The 23,963-nt window shown below is 43.7% G+C and overlaps 1 protein-coding gene across 2 annotated transcripts in view; it reads left to right on the forward strand.

Moving 5' to 3' along the window:
* LOC132394365 (fer-1-like protein 6) overlaps positions 1-23,963 on the forward strand; it is a 362,114-nt gene that overhangs the window by 82,509 nt on the left and 255,642 nt on the right. For both annotated transcript variants that reach the window (XM_059970429.1, XM_059970435.1), the window contains exons 10-12: positions 7,602-7,763; positions 22,910-23,081; positions 23,199-23,314. In XM_059970429.1, coding sequence (XP_059826412.1) covers positions 7,602-7,763; positions 22,910-23,081; positions 23,199-23,314 — 450 coding nt within the window. The remainder of the gene's footprint in view (positions 1-7,601; positions 7,764-22,909; positions 23,082-23,198; positions 23,315-23,963) is intronic.

Genomic DNA, 23,963 nt, shown 5'->3' on the forward strand with positions numbered 1-23,963 from the left:
GGCATGTCTACTTCATAATTGTTTTATGTTCGAACCATGGATAGATATTCAGAAATGTTGACACACAGAAATTTGAAGCTGCTCAGGTTTTCCACTGCTGAGCAAACCACCCCATACTGAGGGTGGGTATGTGATCTGCTGACTTCACCTTCCTGAATCCACTAAGTGCTCCTTGGTCTTCCTGACATTGAACTCATGCGCCTGCTGCAACAGCACTCAGCCAGCTGATCTATCCCCCTCCTGCATGCTTCCTTGCAACACACTGAACTCTTGCCGCACCTCCATCAAGAATGCCAACCGTGCTATTCCAAGCCCTCACTTCGGGAAGTCTGATCACCGAGCTGTACTTCTACTCCCTGAGTAGAGGCAGAGACTGAAGACTGCAGCACCAGTAGTGAGGACCAGAAGGTTTGGACAAGGGAAGCACAGTACCTGGTAAGGTTCTGAAAACCTGTGCCAACCAACTAGCGGGAGTATTCAAGGACATTTTCAACCTCTCACTGCTACGGGTGCAAGTTCCCACTTGCTTCAAAAAGGCAACAATTATACCAGTGCCTAAGAAGAACAATGTGAGCTGCCTTAATGACTATCACCCAGTAGCACTCACATCAACAGTGATGAAATGCTTTGAGAGGTTGGTCATGACTAGACTGAACTCCAGCCTCAGCAAGGACCTGGACCCATTGCAATTTGCCCTTCGCCCTAATAGGTCAACTGCAGATGCAATCTCAATGGCTCTTCACGTGGCCTTAGACCATCTGGACAACACAAACACCTATGCCGGGATGCTGTTCATCGACTATAGCTATGCATTCCACAATCCTGACTGAGAAGTTACAGAACCTGGGCCTCTATACCTCTCTCTGCAATTGGATCCCCGGCTTCTTAACCAGAAGACCACAGTCAGTGCAGACTGGTGATAACGTCTCCTCCTCGCTGCCAATTAACACTGGTGCACCTCAGGGGTGTGTGCTTAGCCCACTGCTCTACTCTCTCTATATACCCATGACTGTGTGGCTAGGCATAGCTCAAATACCATCGATAAATTTGCTGATGATACAACCATTGTTGATAGAATCTCAGATAGCGACAAAAGGATGTACAGGGGCGAGATATGCCAATTAGTGGGGTGGTGTCGCAGCAACAAACTTACACTCAACATCAATAAGACAAAATAGTTGATTGTAAGACGAAGGAACACATACCAATCCTCACAGAGGGATCAGAAGTGGAGAGAGTGAGCAGCTTCAAGTCCCTGAGTGTCAAGATCTCTGAGGATCTACCTGGTCCCAACATATTGACGCAGTTATAAAAAAGGCAAGACAGCAGCTATACTTCATTAGGAATTTGAAGGGATTTGGCATGTCAACAAATACACTCAAAAACTTCTATAGTTGTGCCGTGGAGAGCACTCTGACAGGCTGCATCACTGTCTGGTTTGGGGAGTGGAGGGGGGAAGCTGCTGCACAGGACCAAAAGAAGCTGCAGAGGGTTGTAAATTTAGTCAGCTCCATCTTCGGTACTAGCCTGCAAAGTACTCAGGACATCTTCAAGGAGCAGTGTCTCAGAAAGGCAGCGTCCATTATTAAGGACCTCCAGCACCCAGGACATGCCCATTTCTCACTGTTACCATCAGGTAGGAGGTACAGAAGGTTGATGGCACACACTCAGCAATTCAGGAACAGCTTCTTCCCCTCTGCCACCCGATTCCTAAATGGACATTGAACCCGTGAACACTACCTCACACTTTAAATATATCTTATTCCTTTTTTTTGCATGTTTTTAATCTATTCAATATACATATACTGTAATTTATTATTGTTATTATTTTATTTTTCTTCTTCTTCTTCTATATTATATATTGCATTGAACTGCTGTTGCTCAGTTAACAAATTTCACGTCACATGCCCGTGATAATAAACCTGATTCTGATTCTGTTTTGATTTTTGTCACCATCTGAGGTTCTGCCAACAACAGCTGTGTCCTCAGGGTTATCTATAAATGGCTTTGGCATTCATAGCCCTGCAGGTCACATCCAAGAACCATTTAAATATGTAAATGTTTCTGGCCCCACCACATACTCAAGCTGTAAGTTCCAGATCCCTATGAAACTGGGTGAAAATATTTTTTTTATTCATTCCCCCTAATTCTTCTACATACTAGTTTATACTTGTACTCATGCTTCCTGCTTTGAGACTCCTATACTATGGTAAAGAGAGCCTTCCTCTCTATTCTGTCTGGGTGCCTGAACATTTTATACACCTGTCCTGGGATCAATGCTGATGATTAAGACCCAATAGTCCAATTAAAAGTCTATAAGTTGAGGCCCGTGAGCCGGAGCCCAAGTCTGCGAGTCTGCTGGGGGTGTTGAAGCACAATGTGTGTGAATTAAGCCTGCTGGGGGCTGAAGGCCTGTCCTCAGGTTGAAGCACTGTTAATGCGTGTGTGCGGGAGGGAGGAAAGTGGCTTGATTTGGTGGTGTTGTTTTGTTGCTTGTGTTCTGTGTTGTTTTTTGTGATGACACAAAGGTTGTTGGTGTTGTGGATAGTGTGGAGGGCTATCAGAAGTTACAACGGGACATTGATAGGATGCAAAACTAGGCTGAGAAATGGCAGATGGAGTTCAACCCAGATAAGTGTGAGGTGGTTCATTTTGGTAGATCAAATATGATGGCAGAATATACTATTAATGGTAAGACTCTTGGCAGTGTGGAAGATCAGTGGGGTCCAAATCCATATAGGACATTCAAAGCTGCTGCGTAGATTGAATCTGTGGTTAAAAAGGAGTATGGTGTATTGGCCTTTATCAATTGTGGGATTGAGTTCAAGAGCCGAGAGGTAATGTTGCAGCTGTATAGGACCCTGGTCAGACCCCACTTGGAGTACTGTGCTCAGTTCTGGTCGCCTCACTACAGGAAGGATGTGGAAGCCATAGAAAGGGTGTAGAGGAGATTTACAAGGGTGTTGTCTGGATTGGGGAGCATGCCTTATGAGAATAGATTGAGTAAACTCAGCCTTCTCTCCTTGGAGTGGTGGAAGATGAGAGGTGACCTGATAGAGGTGTATAAGATGATGAGAGGCATTGATTGTGTGGATATTCAGAGGATTTTTCCCAGGGCTGAAATGGTTAAAACAAGAGGGCACTGTTTTAAGGTGATTGGAAGTAGGTACAGAGGAGATGTCAGGAGTAAGTTTTTTACTCAGAGAGTGGTGAGTGCGTGGAATGGGCTGCCAGCAATAGTGGTGGAGGCAGAGACGATAGGGTCTTTTAAGAGACTCCTGGATAGGTACATGGAGCTTAGAAAAATAGGGGGCTATGGGTAAGCCTAGTAATTTCTAAGGTAGTGACATGTTCGGCACAGCTTTGTGGGCCAAAGGGCCTGTATTGTGCTGTAGGTTTCTATGTTCTGCCAAATACTGTGGGCATGTTGTGTTGGCAGCTGAATGTGTGGCAGAACGTCCTTGGGAGTGTTTGTTGTTAGCACAAATGTTTTGATGTTTTGATGCACATGTGATGAATAAACTTGAATCTTGAATTAAGTAACACACACAAAATGCTGGAGGAACTCTGCAGGCCAGGCAGCATCTATGGAAAAAAGTACAGTCGACATTTTGGGCTGAAACCGTTCGGCACGAACGGAAGCTGAGGAGTAGATTTAAAAGGTGCAGAGAGGGGAGAGAGAGCCACCAGGTGATAGGTGAAAGCTGGAGGGGAAGGGATGAAGTGAAGACCTGGGAAGTTGATCGGTGAGATGAGGTAAGAGAGGGAAAAGGGGGTGGGAAATGGAGAAGAAACGGGGGTGTTGGGGGGCATTATCAGAAGTTTGAGTAATCGATGTTCATGCCATCAGGTTGGAGGCTACCCAGACTGAATATAAGGCACTCCTCCAACCTAAGTGTGGCCTCATCACAACAGTGGAGGAGGCCATAGTTAGACATGTTGGAATGGGAATGGGAAGTGGAATTAAAATGGTGGCCATTGGGAGATCAGGCAGATGGAGTGTAGATACTCGGTGAATCGCTCTCCCAATCTACATCAGGTCTAACCGATATCACACCAGGAGCACTGAACACAGTAAACGACACCAGCAGACTCACAGGTGAAGTGTTACCTCACCTGGAAGAACTGCCTTGGGCCGTGAATGGTAGTGAAGGAGAAGGTGTAGCATTTGTTCCACTTGCCAGGATAAGTGCCGGGAGGGATGAATGGAGAAGGGAGTCACACAGGACGCAATCCCTGTGGAAAGCAGAAATTGGGGGGGGGGGGTGTGTGGATGATATGCTTGGTGGTGTGATCCCGTTGGAAGTTTCAGAGAATATGTGCTGGTGGGTGGTGGGTGAGGACAAGAACAACCTTATCCCTGGTAGGGTGGAAGGAAGATGGGGTAAGAGCAGACGTTGATGGTGAAGGAAGAGAAGCTCCTTTCTTTGAAAAAAAGGAGGAAATCTCCTTCGTTCTGGAATGAAAGGCCTCATCCTGAGAGCAGATGTGGTGGAGATGGAGAAATTGAGAAAAGGGCATGGCATTTTTACAAGTAGTAGGGTGGGACGCAGTGTGGTCTAGGCCGCTGTGAGAGTCCATGGGTTTGTAATAGACATCGGTGGATAGGCTGTTTCTGGAGATAGAGACAGTGAGATCGAGAAGGGGACGGGAGGTGTTGGAAATAGACCAGGTGAATTTGAGGGAAGGGTGGAAATTGGAGGCAAAGTGGATGAAGTTGATGAGTTCAGCATGGGTGCAGGAAGCAGCACCAATGCAGTCATCGATGTAGCATAGGACAAGTGTGAGATGGTCACCTGTGTAGGCTTGGAACATACTGTTCCAAGTAGCCAACAAACAGGCAGGTATAGCTGGGACCCCTGTGAGTGTCCATGGCTACCCCTTTTGTTTGAAGCCACTGGGAGGAGCCAGTGGAGAAATTATTTAGAGTGAGACAAGTTCCACTAGACAGAGGAGAATGGTGGTGGAGGGGAACTGGTGTCCAGGAAACAATAGAGATCTTTGTGGCCTTCTTGGTGGGGGGTGGAGGTATATAGGGAATGAACATCCATAGTAAAAATAAGATGATAGGGTCCAGGGAACTTGAAATCCATGAAACTATCAAGAGTGTGTGAGGCATCATGGGTGTAGGTGGGAAGGGACTGAACTAGAGCGGGATAAAACAGAGTCAAGGGAAGCTGATATGAGCTCAGTCAGGCAGGAACGAGCTGAAACAATGGGTCTACCTGGACAAGCGGGTTTGTGGATTTGGGGTAGGAGGTAGAAATGGGAGGTATGGGATGCAGGAACTATGAGGTTGGTGGCAGTGGATGGGAAATCCCCAGAGTCAATAAGGTTGGTGATAGTGGGAGACAAAGGCCTTAGTGGGGTCCTGTTTGAGGGGTAAGTAAGAGGAGGTGTCTGAGCGTTGGTGCTGGGCCTCGGCAAGGTAGAAGTCAGTTTGCCAGACTGCTATAGCACCCCCCTTATCTGATGATGAGGTTAGGATTAGTGCAGAGGGAGTGGAGAGCAGAGCATTTAGAAGGAGTGAGGTTGCCAGACTACTGCAGCATCTCCTTATTTGCAGGTTTGATGGTGAAGTCTCTGGTCTGTGTCACCCACACTAATGCCTACCTGTCCAAACTTCTCTCTTAACTGCAGCTTTCTAGACCTCGACATGCTCTTGCTATCAACGTATCTTTCTTATGATATGGTGGCTGGAAGTGTACACAGTGTGTTTATGGATGTATAACTTGTGGCCTAATTAGAGATGTAGCCAGTTGTGGACTATCATCAAGTAAAGATGGAAACTGCTCTAGAACCCCTTTACGTCAGGCAGCATCTGAGGACAGAGAAACAAAATTAACATTTGGAGTTGATGACCTTTCATTAGAACAGGAAATGTGAATAAACAAGTTGCAAAGTGATGGAAAGAACAAAGGAAATATTCTTGTTTAGATGGAAACCAGAAATTTCATGCAGTTGATATTACCAAAGAGAGGGTGATGAGAGATGATCAGGGATCATCTATGTGGAGGAGACATATAGTAAATAAATAGAGATGAGCAAGGACAGTGAAGAGGACAAAGTTCATAAGAACTGTGAAAAGCAGATCACTGAAGTAACAGAATGCTGAGAACATTCTGTAGATGCTGGAAATTCAGAGCAACACACACACAAAATGGTGGATGATCAGGCAGATCAGGAACAGTCAATATTTCAAGCTGAGATCCTTCATCAGGACTGGAAAGGAAGGGGACAGAAGTCAAAATGTGAAGTGTGGGGAGGGGATGGGGTACAAGCTGGCAGATAATAAATGAAGAGGAGAATATCTGCAGATGCTGGAAATCCAAGCACCACACACAAAATGCTGGAGGAAGTCAGCAGGCCAGGCAACATCTATTGATGCTGTCAACAATTTGGGCTAAGACCTTTCATCAAGACTGGAAAAAAAGTTGAGAAGTTAGAGCAGGCAAGTGAGAGGAGGGGAGGAAGAAGTAAAAGGTGGTAGGTGAAAAGTGAGACTGGGGGAGGGGAAAGGGTGAAGTGAAGAGCTGGGAAGCTGATAGGTGAAAGAGATAAATGGCTTGAGAAGGGGGTATATGATAGGAAAGGGTAGAAGATCATGGAAGAAAGGGAAGGGGGAGGAGCACCAGAGGGAGCTAATGGGCAGTTAAAGAAATAAGGTGAGAGAGGGAAATGGGAATGGGAATGGTGAAGGGGGCAATTACAGTATGTTTGAGGAATCAGATGATAGGTGAGAGAAGATGAAGCGAGAAGCTGGAAGGTGATGGGTGGAAAAGGTAAAAGGCTGAAGAAGGAATATGGTTGGAGGAGAGTGGAAGAAAGGAGAGGAGAGGGGCACCAGAGGGAGGAGAAAGGCAAGTGAGGAGAAGAAAAGAGGTAAGAGTTGACTTAGCACGTGAAATGTAAAAGAGGGAAGAGGGAAGGAGGGTAAATTGCCAGAATTTAGAACAATTGATGGAAACTACTCAAGCAGTATGCGAGGAGTTGCTCCTCCAGCCTGAGAGTAGCCTCACTGTGCCAGTGGGTGAGGCAATGGACCGACATGTCAGAACAGGAATAGGGAACAGAATTAAAATGCGTGGCCACTGGGAAATCCTACCTGCTTTGGTGGAAGGAGTGAAGGTGCTTGATGAAATGGTCCATCAGTAAAGTTGAAAGAAACTGAATAAAAGCTACAGGCGCCAAATATTTCATTAAAAAATCCAATTATTTGAAGATGTTGAAATAATTACTGGGTCCCAAGTACTTTCACATGTCCAGTTGGATGACAAGATCTTGTGGCTTATAATTGCATTGGGTTTAATTGGAACAGTGCAGGAAGCCAAGAAAGGAGACATCAGATCTGGGAGTTAAAGTGTGAAATGACTGGAAGCTCAGGATAATCCTTGTATATAGATGGAGGTAAATTGCAAAGCAGTCTCTCAATCTGACGCTAGCTTTCAGCCTGAAACGTTGACTGTTTAATCCCTTCCTTTGATGCTGCCTGATCTGCTGAGTCCCTCTGGCATTTTGTGCTCCCAATCTGTGTTGGTTCTCTTCGGTGCTCATACTTTAAATCTCAGAATTAATTTTCATCGGATACTTTTCCTCTCCAGGTGTTTTTCTGGGGTCTTCGTGAACTCAAGCGAGTGCAGCTTCTGGCGGTGGATCGTCCTCAAGTTTTCATTGAATGTTCAGGGACAATCATTAAATCTTCTGTCATTCAGAATTACAAGAAAAATCCCAATTTTACAGTGCAAACAGACAGTTTCATTGTGGTAAGTAAATAGCTGTTGAATTTACTGATTATATTATTAACAGCAATAGGAAAATTGTTGGGTTGCCACAGTTCCGCCTGCTTCTTTTTAAGATCTAGCAGAAGCCAAACCAATGGCAGGCTGGAGGCTGAAGAAGATTGTGCTATCCTTGGTTTGGAGGACTGTGTATGTGGGTGAGTGTGAAGGAGGTGCTGTTGCTGCTTGTCTTGTTCTATTTCTGTGCTGTTCTGTGTGGTTATGCTGTGTTGGTGCTGGAATGTGAGTCGACACTTGTGGGCTGCCCCCAGCACACCTATGAGTGTTTGTTGTTAATGTAAATGATGCATTTCACTGTATGTTTCGATGTGCACGGTGATAGGGGACTCTATAGGAGGTTTGCTAAGGTTATTGGGGAGAGTTTAAACTAGGAGTGCTGGGGGTGGGGGTGGGAACCGAACTGAAGAGATAAGGTGGGGGGGGATGGCTCGCAAATAGAGAAAGCTTGTAGGCAGTGTGGGAGGGAGGATAGGCAGATGATAGAGAAGGGATACGCTCAGACTGATGGTTTCAGATGTGTCTATTTTAATACAAGGAATATCATGAAAAAAGCAGATGAGCTTGGAGCTATGATGTTGTGGCTATTACAGAGATTTGGATGGCTCAGGAGCAGAAATGGCTACTTAGAGGCTTTAGATATTTCAGGAAGGATGGGGGAAGGGCAGAAGAGGTGGGGGCATAGCAACTGTTGATCAGAGATAGTGTCATGGCTGCAGAAAAGAAACAAGTCACAGAGGGATTGTCTATTGAGACTGTATGGGTGGGAGTTAGAAATAGGAAGGGATCAATAATTCTACTGGGTGTTTTTAATTGACCACCCAATAGTAACAGGGACATGAAGGAGCAGATAGGGAGACAGATTCTAGAGCGGTGCAATAATAACAGGGTTGCCATGATGGGAGATTTTAATTTTCCCAATATTGATTGGCATCTCCCTAGGGCAAGGGGTTTAGATGGGGTGGAGTTTGTTAGGTGTGTTCAGGAAGGTTTCCTGACACAATATGTAGATCAACCTACAAGAGGAGATAGTGATCACAATTCTATCTCCTTTACCTTAGAATTGAAGAGGGATAGGAGCAGACAAGTTAGGAAAGCATTTAATTGGAGTAAAGGGAATTATGAAGCTATTTGGCAGGAATTTGGAAGTGTAAATTGGGAGCAGATGTTCTCAGGGCAGAAATGCGGCAAACGTTCAGGGGGTGTTTGGCAGTAGTTATGCATCGGTACATTCCAATGAGACAGGGAAAGGATGGTAGGGTACAGAGATCGTGGTGTACAAAGGCTATTGAAAAGCTGACTAGAAAAGAAAAGATTATAAATGGTTCAAAAAAACTAGGTAATGATAGAGATCTAGAAAATTATAAGGCTAGCAGGAAGGAGCTTAACAATGAAATTAGGAGAGTCAGAAGAGGCCATGAGAAGGCTTTGGCGGACAGGATTAAGGAAAACACCAGGGCATTCCTCAAGTATGTGAAGAACAGGAGGATAAGATGTGAGAGAATAGGACCAATCAAGTGTGACAGTGCAGGAGTGTGTATGGAACCAGAGGAGGTAGCAGAGGTATTTAATGAATACTTTGCTTCAGTATTCACTACAGAAAAGGACCATGGCGATTGTAGAGATGATTTACAGTGGACTGAAAATTTTGAGCATATAGACATTAAGAAAGAGGATGTGCTGGAGCTTTTGGAAGGCATCAATTTGGATAAGTCACTGGGACCTGACGAAATGTACCCCAGGTTACTGTGGGAGGTGAGGGAGGAGATTGCTGAGCCTCTGGCGATGAGCTTTGCATCATCGATGGGGATGGGAGAGGTTCCGGAGGAGTGGAGAGTTGCAGATGTTGTTCCTTCATTCAAGAAAGGGAGTGGAGAAAGCCCAGGAAATTATAGACCAATGTAGACCGATGAGTCTTACTTCAATGGTTGGTAAGCTGATGGAGAAGTTCTTGAGAGGCAGGATTTATGAACATTTGGAGAGGCATAATATGATTAGGAATAGTCAGCATGGCTTTGTCAAGAGCAGGTTGTGCCTTATGAACCTGATTGAATTTATTGAGGATGTGACTAAACACATTGATGAAGGAAGAGTAGTAGATGTAGTGTATATGGATTTCAGCAAGACATTTGATAAAGTACCCCATGCAAGGCTTATTGAGAAAGTAAAGTGGTTATAGACAGGTCATATTCTACATGGAGGTCAGTGAGCAGTGGTGTGCCTCAGGGATCTGTTCTGGGACCCCTTTTCTTCGTGATTTTTATAAATGACCTGGATGAGTAAGTGGAGGGATGGGTTTGCTGATGACATAAAGGTTGGGGATGTTGTGGATAGTGTGGAGGGCTGTCAGAGGCTACAGTGGGACATTGATAGGATTTAAAACTGGGCTGAGAAGTGGCAGATGGAACTCAACCCAGATAAGTGTGAGTAGTTCATTTTGGTAGGTCAAATATGATGGCAGAATATAGTATTAATGGTAAGACTCTTGGCAGTGTAGAGGATCAGAGGGATCTTGGGGTCCAAGTCCACAGGATGCTCAAAGCAGCTGCACAGGTTGACTGTGTGGTTAAGAAGGCATACGGTGCATTGGCCTTTAACAACTGTGGGACTGAGTTCAAAAGCTGAGAGGTAATATTACAGCTATATAGAACCCGGAAAAAAAAAAACCCACTTGGAGTACTGTGCTGAGTTCTGGTCACCTCACTACAGGAGGATATGGAAACTATAGAAAGGGTGCACAGGAGATTTACAAGGATGTTGCCTGGATTGGGGAGCATGTCTTATGAGAATAGGTTGAGTGAACCCAGCCTTTTCACCTTGGAGCGACAGAGGTGAGTGGTGACCTGAAAGAGGTGTATAAGATGATGAGAGGCATTGATTGTGTGGATAGTCAGAGGCTTTTCCTAGGGTTGAAATGGCTAGCATGAAAGGGCACAGGTGCTTGGGAGTAGGTACAGAGGAGATGTCAGGGTAAGTTTTTTACGTAGAGAGTGGTGAGTGTGTGGAATGGGCTGCCAGTGACAGTTGGGGTGGAGGCAGATACAATAGAGTTTTTTAAGATACTCTTGGATAGGTACATGGAGTTTTAAAAATAGAGGGCTATAGGTAACCCTAGGTAATTTCTGAAGTAAGTATATGTTCAGCACAGCATTGTGGGCCAAAGGGCCTGTATTCTGCTGTAGGTTTTCTATGTTTCTGTTTCTAAATAAAGTTGAATCTTGAATGCAAGTTAACAGAGAAGTAGCAGAATATGTCTTAGACAATTCACAAAGGTCCAAACACAATATATCCTCCCAACATTTTTTTGTACCTCATATGCCACTCCTTAAGTTCTTAAGAAGTGACAGTAATTTATTCTCAAGGAATTATTTCAAAATATGCACTCAGTAGTCACTTTAACAGCTACTCGTTAATTCAAGTATCTAATCAGCCAATCATGTGGCAGCAACTCAATGTAAAAGCATGCAGACACAGACAAGAAGTTCAACTGTTGTTCAGACCAAACACCAAAATGGAGGAGAAATGTGATTTCAGTGACTTCAATCATGGAACGATTGTTGGTGCCCAATTAGGTGGTTTGATTATCTCAGAAAAAGCTGATCTCTTGGGATTTTCATGCACAACTATTACTAGAGTTTACAGAGAACAGAGTGAAAAACAGAAAAACAAATCCCGTACACGGCAGCCGGTGAGCGAAAACACCTTGTTAATGAGAGAGGTCAGGAGAGAGTAGCCATACTGGTTCAAGCTGACAGGAGTGCCACTGGAACTCAAATAGCTGCATATTCTAACAGTGGTGCGCAGAAGAGTGTCTCTGAATGCACAACACACCAAACCTCGAAGTGGACGGGCTGCAGCCGCAGACAACCGCAAATGTACACTCAGAGGATACTTCATTAGGTACAGGGAGTACTTATAAAGTGGCCATAGGGTGTATATTTGTAATACAGCCCTATAAACCCCTCATAAACTGCTGAGTTTATCCAGCAGCTTGTCTTTTCTTTAAGGGGCTCTGTTTCCTTATTAGAATGGTAGGGCCTCTCCCCAGTGTCCTTTCATATTTCATAGAACACCAACCAGCAAGCGTTACAGCACAGTACTGGCCCATCAACCCATAATATTGTGCTGACCTTTTAACCTGCTGTGAGATCAATGTAACCCTTCCCTTCTGCATTGCTGTCTTTCTTTTTATCACCCATGTACCTACCTAAGACTCTCTAAAATGTCTTTAGTGTATCTGCCTCCACCACCACTGTTGGCAGCATGTTCCGTGCATACAATTGTTCCAAGGTTCAAAACAATGGTTCAAAGATTCTTTTTCAGTAGGTTTCAAAGGTGCATTTAATGTCAGAGAAATGTAGACAATATACATCCTGAAATTCTTCTTCGCAAACATCATCAAAAACAGACGAGTGCCCCAAAGAATGAGAGACAGTTAAATATTAGAACCTCAAAGCCCCTCAGCTCCCCTCCCTCACACGCATAAGCAAAGCAACAATCCCCTTCCCCACCAGCAACAAAACATCTGCACCCCTCACTGAACACGTAGGCATGCAGCAAAGCATCAACAAAGACTTGCCCCAAAGACTACTCGTTCACCTGCATACCACAGGCTCTCTCTCTCCCTAATAAGGGAGAAAGTGGTGTCCCCATTTGACAGCAAGAGGGGAGACATAACAAACAACTCACTGATTTACAATGTTAAAAGTCTGTTCTGTCACTTTTTCCGAGCTCTGTGCCCAAAGAACTCGGGTCTCTGGGCACACAGCCAGCAACCAGCTCACTGCTTATGATCTTCTGTCTCTCATTCCTGTCACAGTATGTTGACAGGCCGACTAGGGGGAATGCCATACTAGATCTAGTATTAGGTAACGAATCAGGTCAGGTCACAGATCTCTCAGTGGGTGAGCATCTGGGGGACAGTGACCACTGCTCCCTGGCCTTTAGCATTATCACGGAAAAGGATAGAATCAGAGAGGACAGGAAAATTTTTAATTGGGGAAGGGCAAATTATGAGGCTATAAGGCTAGAACTTGCGGGTGTGAATTGGGATGATGTTTTTGCAGGGAAACGTACTATGGACATATGGTCGATGTTTAAGGATCTCTTGCAGGATGTTAGGGATAAATTTATCCCGGTGAGGAAGATAAAGAGTGATAGGGTGAAGGAACCATGGGTGACAAGTGAGGTGGAAAATCTAATCAGGTGGAAGAAGGCAGCATACATGAGGTTTAGGAAGCAAGGATCAGATGGGTTTATTGAGGAATATAGGGTAGCAAGGAAGGAGCTTAAGAAGGGGCTGAGAAGAGCAAGAAGGGGGCATGAGAAGGCCTTGGCGAGTAGGTAAAAGACAACCCCAAGGCATTCTTCAAAAAGACGACAGGAGGGTAGGGAGGATTGATTAGAGATAAAGATGGGAAGTTGTGCCTGGAGGCTGTAGAAGTGAGCGAGGTACTCAATGAATACTTCTCTTCGGTATTCACCAATGAGAGGGAACTTGATGACGGTGAGGACAATATGAGTGAGGTTGATGTTCTGGAGCACATTGGGAGAGGAGGTGTTGGAGTTATTAAAATACATTAGGATGGATATGTCCCCGGAGCCAGACGGAATATTCCCCAGGTGGTTCCATGAGGCGAGGGAAGAGATTGCTGAGCCTCTGGCTAGGATCTTTATGTCCTTGTTGTCCACAAGAATAGTACCGGAGGATTGGAGGGAGGTGAATGTTATCCCCTTGTTCAAAAAAGGTAGTAGGGATAGTCCGGGTAATTATAGACCAGTGAGCCTCACGTCTGTGGTGGGAAAGCTGTTGGAAAAGATTCTTAGAGATAGGATCTATGGGCATTTAGAGAATAATAGTCTGATCAGGGACACTCAGCATGGTTTTGTGAAGGGCAGATCATGTCTAACAAGCCTGATAGAGTTCTTTGAGGAGGTGACCAGGCATATAAATGAGGGTAGTGCAGTGGATGTGATCTACATGGATTTTAGTAAGGCATCTGACAAGGTTCCACACTGTAGGCTTATTCAGAAAGTCAGATCCAGGGAAGTTTGGCCAGGTGGATTCAGAATGGGCTTGCCTGCAGAAGGCAGAGGGTGTGGTGGAGGGAGTTCATTCAGATTGGAGGGTTGTGACTAGTGGTGTCCTACAAGGATCTGTTCTGGGACCTCTACTTTTCGTGATTTTTATTAATGACCTGGATGTGAGGCTAGAAGGGTGGGTTGGCAAGTTTGCAGATGACATGAAGGTTGGTGGTGTTGTAGATAATGTAGAGGATTATCGAAGAGAGACATTGATAGGATGCAGAAGTGGGCTGAGAAGTGGCAGATGGAGTTCAACCTGGAGAAGTGTGAGGTGGTACACTTTGGAAGGACAAACTCCAAGGCAGAGTACAAAGTAAATGGCAGGATACTTAGGAGTGTGGAGGAGCAGAGAGATCTGGAGGGACATGTCCACAGATCCCTGAAAGTTGCCTCACAGGTAGATAGGGTAGTTAAGAAAACTTATGGGGTGTTAGCTTTCATAAGTCGAGGGATAGAGTTCAAGAGTCGCAAGGTAATGATGCAGCTCTATAAAACACTTGTTAGGCCACACTTGGAGTACTGTGTCCAGTTCTGGTCGGCTCAGTATAGGAAGGATGTGGAAACATTAGAAAGGGTACAGAGGAGATTTACCAGGATGCTGCCTGGTTTAGAGAGTATGGATTATGATCAGAGATTAAGGGAGCTAGGGCTTTACTCTTTGGAGAGAAGGAGGATGAGAGGAGACATGCTAGAGGTGTACAAGATATTAAGAGGAATAGATAGAGTGGACAGCCAGCGCCTCTTCCCCAGGGCACCACTGCTCAATACAAGAGGACATGGCTTTAAGGTAAGGGGTGGGATGTTCAAGGGGGATATTAGAGGAAGGTTTTTTTACTCAGGGAGTGGTTGGTGCGTGGAATGCACTGCCTGAGTCAGTGGTGGAGGCAGATACACTAGTGAAATTTAAGAGACTACTACACAGGTATGTGGAGGAATTTAAGATGCAGGGTTTTATGGGAGGCAGGGTTTAAGGGTCGGCATAGAATTGTGGGACGAATGGCCTGTACTGCGCTGTATTGTTCTATGTTCTATGTAAAAGAACTCTTAAGAGGCAGTGATCATAATATGATTGAATTCATTCTGCAATTTGAGAGGGAGAAGCATTAAGTCACATCTATCAGTATTGCAATGGAATAACGGGAATTACAAAGGCAAAGGAGAGGAGCTTGCCCAGAAAGATTGTAGGATGATACTGGTGGAGAGGACGGCAGAGCAGAGATGGCTGAAGTTTCTGGGAATAGTTCACAAGGGGCAGGATAGATACTTCTCATTGAAGTTCTCAAATGGCAGAAATAGTCAACTGTGGCTGACAAGGGAAGTTAAGGACGGCATAAGAGTGAAGGAAAGGGTATATAAGATAGAAAAATGAATGAAAAGTTGGATGATTGGGAAGTTTTTAAAATCCAACAAAAGGCAACTAAAAAAACTATAAGAAGAGAAAAGTCAAGTCACTTTTATTGTCATTTCGACCATAACTGCTGGTACAGTGCATAGTAAAAATGAGACAAAGTTCTTCAGGACCGTGGTGTTACATGACACAGTACAAAAACTAGACTGAACTACGTTAAAGAAAAACAACAACACAGAGAAAGCTACACTAGACTACAGACCTACACAGGACTGCATAAAGTGCACAAAAACAGTGCAGACATTATAATAAATAATAAACAGGACAATAGGGCAAGGAGTCAGTCCAGGCTTCGGGTATTGAGGAGTCTGATAGCTTGGGGGAAGAAACTGTTACATAGTCTGGTTACATAGTCAGTGCCTTTTCCCAGATGGCAGGAGGGAGAAGAGATTGTATGAGGGGTGCGTGGGGTCCTTCGTGATGCTGTTTGCTTTGCGGATGCAACATGTAGTGTAAATGTCCATAATGGCAGGAAGAGAGACCTCGATGATCTTCTCAGCTGACCTCACTATCTGCTGCAGGGTCATGCGATCTGAGATGGTGCAATTTCCGAACCAGGCAGTGATGCAGCTGCTCGGGATGCTCTCAATACAACCCCTGTAGAATGTCATGAGGATGGGGGGTGGGAGATGGATTTTCCTCAGCCTTTGCAGAAAGTAGAGAAAAGGTGAGAGATGAGGGCAAACTAGACAATAATATAAAGCAGGAAACTGAAAGTTTTTCTCAGTTATACCGAGAGTAAAAGGGAGGTGAGTGTTGATATTGGACCACTGGAAAATGATGCTGGTGAGGTAGTAATGGGGAAGAAAGAAATGGCAGATGAGCGTATTAGGTATTTTGTATCTGTCTTCACAGACTGCCGGAGGTCCATGAGTGTCAGGGAGCAGGAGTGAGTGCCATTACTATTACAAGGAAAAAAGTGCCAGGCAAGCTAAAAGGTCTTAAGGTTGATAAGTCACCAGGACCAGATGGACTACATCCCAGAGTTCTGAGAGAGATTGCTGAAGAGATAACAGATGCATTGGTCATGATCTTGCAAGAATCACTTGATTCTGGCATGGTGTCCGAGGAAGGCAAAAGGAAGTAAACTACAGACCAGTTAGCCTAACCTCAGTGGCTGGGAAAGTGCTGGAGTCTGGTATTAAGGAGAGGCAGTGGATGTCATTTACCTGAATTTTCAGAAGACATTTGATAAGGTGATGTACACGAGGCTGCTGCTTAACAAGGTAAAATTCTATGGCATTATTAGGAAAGGTACTGGCATGGATAGTGGAATGGCTGACAGGCACGAGCCAATGAGTGGGAATAAAGGGCCTTTTCTAGTTGGCTGCCAGTGACTAGTGGTGTTTCTCAGGGGTCAGTATTGGGACCACTACATTCCACATTGTTTGTCAATGATTTGGATAATGGAATTGATGGCTTTGTGGCAACGTTTGCAGATGATACAAGGATAGATGCGAGGGGGTGGTAGGTAGTGTTAGGAAATGTATGATAACACATTTTGCTTATACTGTAACAATACTTTAACAATACTGTGGACTATTATCAAAATGAGGAGAAGGTTCAAACATCAGAGGTGCAGAGGCACTTAGGAGTCCTCATACAAGACTCACTGAAGTTTAATTTACAGGTTGGGTCTGTGGTGAAGAAGGCAAGTGCAATGTTGATATTTATTTCAAGGGGAATAAAATATAAAAACAAGGAGATAATACTGAGCCTTTATAAGACACTAGTCAGGTTGCAGGTGGAGTATTGTCAACAGTTTTGGGCCCCATATCTCAGAAAGGATGTGTTGTCATTGAAGAGAGTTCAAAGGAAGTTCGAAAGGTTGATTCCAGGAATGAAAGGGTTAACGTGTGAGGAGCATTTGGCAGCTTTGGGCCTGTACACGCTGGAATTTAGAAGAATGTGTGGGGGTTTCGTGGAAACCTACTGAATGTTGACAGGACTAGATGTGGAAAGGATGTTTTCTATAGTGGGGATATCCAGAACTAGAGGGCACAGCCTCAAGATTGAGGAGTGAACTTTTAGAACAGCGGTAAGGAGGGTTTTTTTTAGTCAGAGAGTAGTGAATCTGTGGAATGATTTGCCACAGACTGCAGTGAAGGCCATGTTGGTGGATATTTTTAAGGCAGAAGTTGATAGTTTCCTGATCGGTCAGGGTATGATGAGAAGGCAGGTGTGTGGGGTTGAGCGGGGTTGGAATCAGCTGGGATGGACTGGTGAAGCAGACTGAGGGTTGAATAGCCTTGTTCTGCTGCTGTGTCTTATGGTCTATCCTTCTGCACTATTCACAACACCATCAACCTTGGCAAACTTACTAACCTACCCTTCCACTTCTTAGTCCAAGTCATTTATAAAAATCAAAAAGAACAGATTTCCCTGGACAGATCCTTGCAGAATACCACCGGTCACTGATCTGCAGGTAAAATATGCTCCCAACCACAAGTCAATTCTGAAACCACACAGTCAAATTTCCCTGGATCCCATGTCTCCTGAATTTCTGAATGAGCACACCATAGGGAATCTTGTAAATGACTTTGCTAAATGCCTTGCTTCTTCTGGACATTTTGTACCTTTGGACATGTGTAATCCTGATTGGTTGAATGTTCTTATCTCTATGGTTTGGTGCCGGAAGCAACCGCAGAAAGAAGCCCTGGCCTAATGTATGCAGCTCTGTGATAAACAAAGAACTCTGAAACCTCATTCTAGCTCCTTCAGATGCACTGTACTAGGGACCTAGCCGTGCTGGGCAGGCTGCACCGAAAAGAATAGAACAAGGAATTTTGAATTCATTTTTCGATGGTTTCTATGGTTACACACCAATTATGTTTGGTGTATAGCAGAGGGAATAGAAATGAGTTTTGTAGTAAAGGCTGAAGAAGAGGGATTGGGGTTCTGTTTCCGAGAGAGGGTCCTTGTTCTCTTGCAAACAGAGCTCCCCCAGACACTGCCCGACCTGCTGAGCTCCTCCAGCATTCTGTGTGTGACTCATTTAGAAAGTAAAGGAAGACTGGAGTGATGCAAGAATGGAAGGAGGGGGCCAGGAGGGAAGGAGATGAGAAGAAGGAAGGAACTGAAATGAAGGGAAAATGTTTAAGGGGAGGGACTGTGGGAGGCACTTAGGACAAGGAAAACATCTTGAGGGGTGGGAAGGTAGCATTGTGAGGGACAATGCCACTTTTTATATAGTAATAAGTATTTTTATGAATTGCTTGAATTTACATTAATATTTGAATTATGTTGTAAGTGATTCCAATTTTTGAAATGTTTTGATTATGAATTTTCTTTCATTGCTAATTGAAATACTTCTTAATAGTTTTTGATTTTGACAGTGAAACATAGAATATTACAGTGCAGACCAGCCCACGATGGTGTGCCAACCTTTTAATTTTCTCTAAGATCAATCTCACACCTCCCTCCTACCCAGCCCTCCATTTTCCTGTCATCCATGTGCCTATCTCAGAGTTTCTTTAATGCCCCTGATGGATCTGCCTCTATCACCACTCCTGACCATATAGAAGCCTATAAACATGGCTTAGATACTTGTAAAATATTTTGTTTCAGTTATTTTGAGGGCAGAATTTGCCCCCATGTTCCCACTTGATGGCACTTTGCTAATGTACAGGGCCCTGCCATTTTAGTTGGTAAAGGTTTCAGTCATATATCAAAATGGACAGAACCAGACAGGGGTCAGTGTTTGTTCCATTTCAGCGGCAAGAGGGGATGTTCTGGTTAAATATTCAACTCAGACGTTGCAGGAATACAGCCACATTGCCATGGGAATCTGATTTAAATGTAATACCTAACTCTTAGAAGCAATGCCATGGTATTGTAGCGATAATACATTGATTGTATTACCAACCACCTCTATACTCTCCTTCCCACCCCAAAATACCCAACAACTAAACCCTCATCTTTTCCTCCTACCCTCAAATCCCTCTCACCCACCTTTCCCTACTCATCTCCATCATTCCCTCTTGCCATAGGGTAACTCAGTCTCTGGCCTCCTATTGGTTTTCCTGTTGAATTGAATCTCGTTTCTTACTCTGGCCAGCTGAAAGGAGAAAATACAGGTAGAATTTAGGCCTGAACTTGCTGGGAAGTTGATGATAAGCTGTCAGCATTAGCTTTCCTCAGGTCTCAGTAAGTTTGGGGTCTCCTGGGAGAAATACTTTTAGGGCAGCACAGTAGCGTATCTGCTAATGTAAGAATGTTACAATGCCAGTGATCAGCAGTCAGCCATTGATTCCTGTCACTGTCTGTAACGAATTTGTACTTTCTCTTTGTGACCTTCCTCCGAATGTCCTGGTTTCCTCCTACATTCTGAAGACATGTAGGGGTTAGTGAGTTGGAGGTGTGCACTGTTAGTGCTGGGAGCCTGCTCACACATGCAGGATGCTCAGAAGAGCCCTAGCTGATTTGATTTGAAGCAAACAATACATTTCACTGTACATTTCAATGTACATGTGACAAATGAAGCTAATATTTATATAAGACCTGGCATTGCTGGCCAAATTCTGCTCGTGATTTTTTTGATGTTGGACTCCATGAGAGGTCTGGTGGCAATGTGCAAACTGTAATTCAACAGATGAGAAAACTACTCATTGACCTCATATTGTTAGTTCTGGCACAACAAAATAAGCCTAATAAGGGGCAAGGATGACAGTAAGTTAATTTAGAGTTATTGAGCCATAGAGTATTACAGGCCCTTCAGCCCATCCTGTCAATGCCAAACTGCTATTCTAACTAGTCCTATTGACCTGTACCTGGACTATACCCCTCCCATCCAGATACTTATTGAATGTACTTTATCCTTTTTAAATTCATTGCCCTTGTTTAATTGTTTTGAAAGTACTTGAAGTGATTCAGTTTATAACATCACAGAATTTTTTCAATGTTCAATTAATTAACATTAGACCTGAAGCCTCAGTTAGAGGAAATTCACAGTTAGACCCGCTTCTTGGACTCTTGTAAATTCCTTTGAACTATTTTAATGTTTTGAAGTTACAAAACATAACATTGGTGACAAGGTATTTTCAGCATGAACCTGAGATGGAAAGCAACCTGTTGAAGTACAGAAAGGTATTTAAACTAAAAAAAAATGTAGTGAGGAACAGTGAGTGAACATTGCAGCCCAGCACAAGCAGAGTCAGCCAAGTTAAAAAAAAAGTCAGTAAAGGGAAGAATCTGCAGGTTCATAAAAGTGAGTATTGGGTGATAATAATCTTTAAAAAAAGTAGAAATGTCTGCCTGTATCGGAAGGGTTGATGCATTTGATTATACAACGGGTAACTGGCTCATGTATACTGAGCTAATTGAACATTATTTTGCAGCAAATGAAACAGCCAATGAGAAACGAGTACCAATTTTGTGAGTGCTTTGGATTTAAAGGCATACAGTTTGCTTCAAAGTTTGACTGTTCCAACCAAACCATCCAAAACGAGCTTTTCCGATATTGTCAAAGTGATGCAGGAACCCTTAGAAACAAAAGCAATGTCGACTGCAGAACACTTCAGGTTCCATAAGCAGAATCAAAAGGAAGGGGAGTCCATTTCAGCATCCATGGCTGAATTGAAGAGATTTTCTGAGCATTGCCAGTTTGGTAATGGTCTTAGTAATGCACCGAGTGAAGGTTTAGTTAGTGGGATCTTACAAGAAAGCATTTAAAAATGGCTCCTAACTGAAGCACAGCTTATATTTAAAAGAGTGGTTGAAATTGCTGTTCCAGTGGAAACCTCAGACAGAGGCATAATTTAATTGCAGTCAGGAATGAATGAGAGTGTAAACAAAATTGCAGCATCCAAACAGAAACTAGCCTGACCAAACAGACTGCGTTATCATTCACCAAACAAATGTGGGTTTAAAGGTAAAACTTTAAGAAAATATAACAAAGTATGACACATACAAAGAGCCTGTCAGGCAGACAAAAATAAATGAACCGCATGGGGAAGAGAAAAAGCTAAAAAGTCAAGCTGCAGTTTCAAAAAGAGCATTAATCTGCATGCTGTTGATGAAAAATCTGAAAATGATGAGAGCGACACAGGACCCAAACATTAATCCCTCCTACGAGCACCATGTCCACATCCCTCCATTTTCCCTACATCCACGTGCCAATTCAAATGTCTTAAAAGCCTCTAATGTATTTGCTTCTACCACCATACTAGGCAGTACGTTCTAGGCATCTACCACTCTGAGTGAAAAAACTTACCCTTACATTACCCTTGAACCTGCCTCCTCTCACCTACAATGCATTCCCTTGGGTATTAGACATTTCACCCCTGGGATCACTCTATCCATGCCTCTTGTAAACCTCTATCAGATCTCCCTTAAAACTGCGAAGATCCAGAGAAACCAACCCAAGGCTGTCCAGCCTCTCATGATAGCACGTGCCCTGTAAACCAGGCAGCATCCCGGTAAACCTCCTCTGCACCCTCTCCAAAGCCTCAACACCCTTCCTACAGTGTGCCAACCAGAAACTTATGCAATACTTCAGATGTGGCTTGACCAGAGTTTATAACGTTGCAACATAACCTCTTGAGTTTTGAATTCAATGCCTTGATTAATAAAAACAAGCATTTCATAAGCTTTCTTAACCACCTTTTGACTTGTGTAGCCACTTTCAATGAGCTATGAACTTGGATCCCAAGATCTCTGTTCAGCAACACTGTTAAAGATCACAGTTTTTAACAGTGTACTGTCTCCTTGAATTTGCCCTACCGAGGTGCAACGCCTCTCATTATTCTTGGCCAAACTCCATCTGCCCATATTTACAACTGATCTATATCATGCTGTATTTTTTCCAGTCTTCTACACTATCTACAACTCTACCAATCCTGGCATCATCTGCACTCTAGGCGTGACCACCTCTTCAAAAGTCTTATCTATAATATCCTCAGCCTCCCGAATGATCCTGAGTACATCCAACTCCTTGACCCAGCCAGTTAGATGCTGAAGCTGGGTGCACTTCCTGCAGGTGTAGTCATCAGGGAAACTGTCAGATATCCTGAATTCCCACGTCTATTATTCCATCCTGACTACTCTATATCAAAAAAAGAAAAAGGCATGCTCTTCTTATCGCCTGTTTATGCCGAAGCTAGTTAAGCAAAAGTCTTGACACTCTGCCAGTGGCACACTCAAACAATGGCTGCTCCACTTGAGCCTACCCTCCTTTTATTTGCAGCTGAGGGTGGGCCTCTGACGCGATACTTCCTGTGCCACTTCCTTGGAGCCCAATGCTCAATGGTTCACCGCACAGGACCACAGGGATCATGACAATGGTAGCTTTGACAGCTTTTGTGGAATTTTCCCTCTCTGTTGTGGGGCTTCTCTTGGATCCCTGATGGTGTGGCATTGTGTTGCAATTGACTCTGCAACATTTGGGGGCTAAAGAATTTTGGACCAACACTTGGTATCAGGAAAAGTTAGTTCAGTAGATGGTACACAGGTCAGCCATGAATTCAGATGGCTCATCCAAGATACAAATTTTAGCCTAATTGGGCTTGCTTATTAAATATCATGATTCTTCTCTATATTGCACAACTATACTATATAATACTTGAGTAGTACAGAATTGGAGAAAGGTAATGTAAATGAGAAACTTCCCTGTTTACCTTGCTAGGAATTACCTGAGAATGAACACCTCCATTCATCGCTCTGCATTTCTGTTGTTGACTGGAGAGCATTTGGCCGAAGCACTTTTATTGGGACACACACTATCAACTCACTGAAGCGGTATATTTGCAAACCTCAGCGTCGCCATCCAATGCGAAGCAGGACAAGGATTGCCACTGGTGAGGATCTGTGAACATTCAAACAAAATCATCAGTATTTTTGTTTACTGGCATGTTATTATTTTGTTTACTGGCATGTTATTATTTTGTTTACTGGCATGTTTTTATTAAAAACAGATGCTGCCGACGCAATGCAAATGGAACGTGTGAGACTGGAAAGCAGCATAGATATAAGCATTGAGATAGAGAATCCATCTGGATCAACAGGGTCGAGCCCTTTTCAATACCTTCAGGTCAGCAACACCTGAATGCTTCTATCAGTTGATTTGTACTCTGACGACTATAGCTCATTGATGAATTGTGACGACAAGACATTGAGCATTGGCTCATGTCCTATGCACAAAAATAATGGCCCATGTAATGTTTTGTATTTTTGATTTGACTCAAAAGCAAGTTTGGCCAATATGTTACAATTATACACCTGCCAGGTGGCACGGGTTGGGTGGCATGGCAGCATTGTGGTTACGGCATCACCTTATAATGCTAGCAATCATCATTCAGGGTTCAATGACCTCTGTAAGGAGTTTTTATGTACTCCCCATGAACATGTAGGTTTTCTCTGTACTCATTAGGGTTAGTGAGTTGTGGCCATGCAGACTGCCCCAGCACAATTCTTGCTGATTTGATTTGATACTAATGATACACTTCACTGTATATTTTGATGTACATGTGAGAGATAAAGCTCATCTTTATTCTTATCTCTGTACTCTGTATAAGATAGCTGATTGATAAATTATTGTGACAAGACATTGAATATTGCCTCATGATCTTTGTATGGAAATAGTGACCTTTGTGATGTCTTGGTTACTTTGATCTGGCCCAAGGACAATTTTAGTCAATTTGTAAGTCATACATTTGCCAAATGTGTGTACTTTAAACACA

This window comes from Hypanus sabinus, chromosome 1 (genome assembly GCF_030144855.1).
Source record: "Hypanus sabinus isolate sHypSab1 chromosome 1, sHypSab1.hap1, whole genome shotgun sequence".
In the NCBI taxonomy this organism is placed as follows: Eukaryota; Metazoa; Chordata; class Chondrichthyes; order Myliobatiformes; family Dasyatidae; genus Hypanus; species Hypanus sabinus.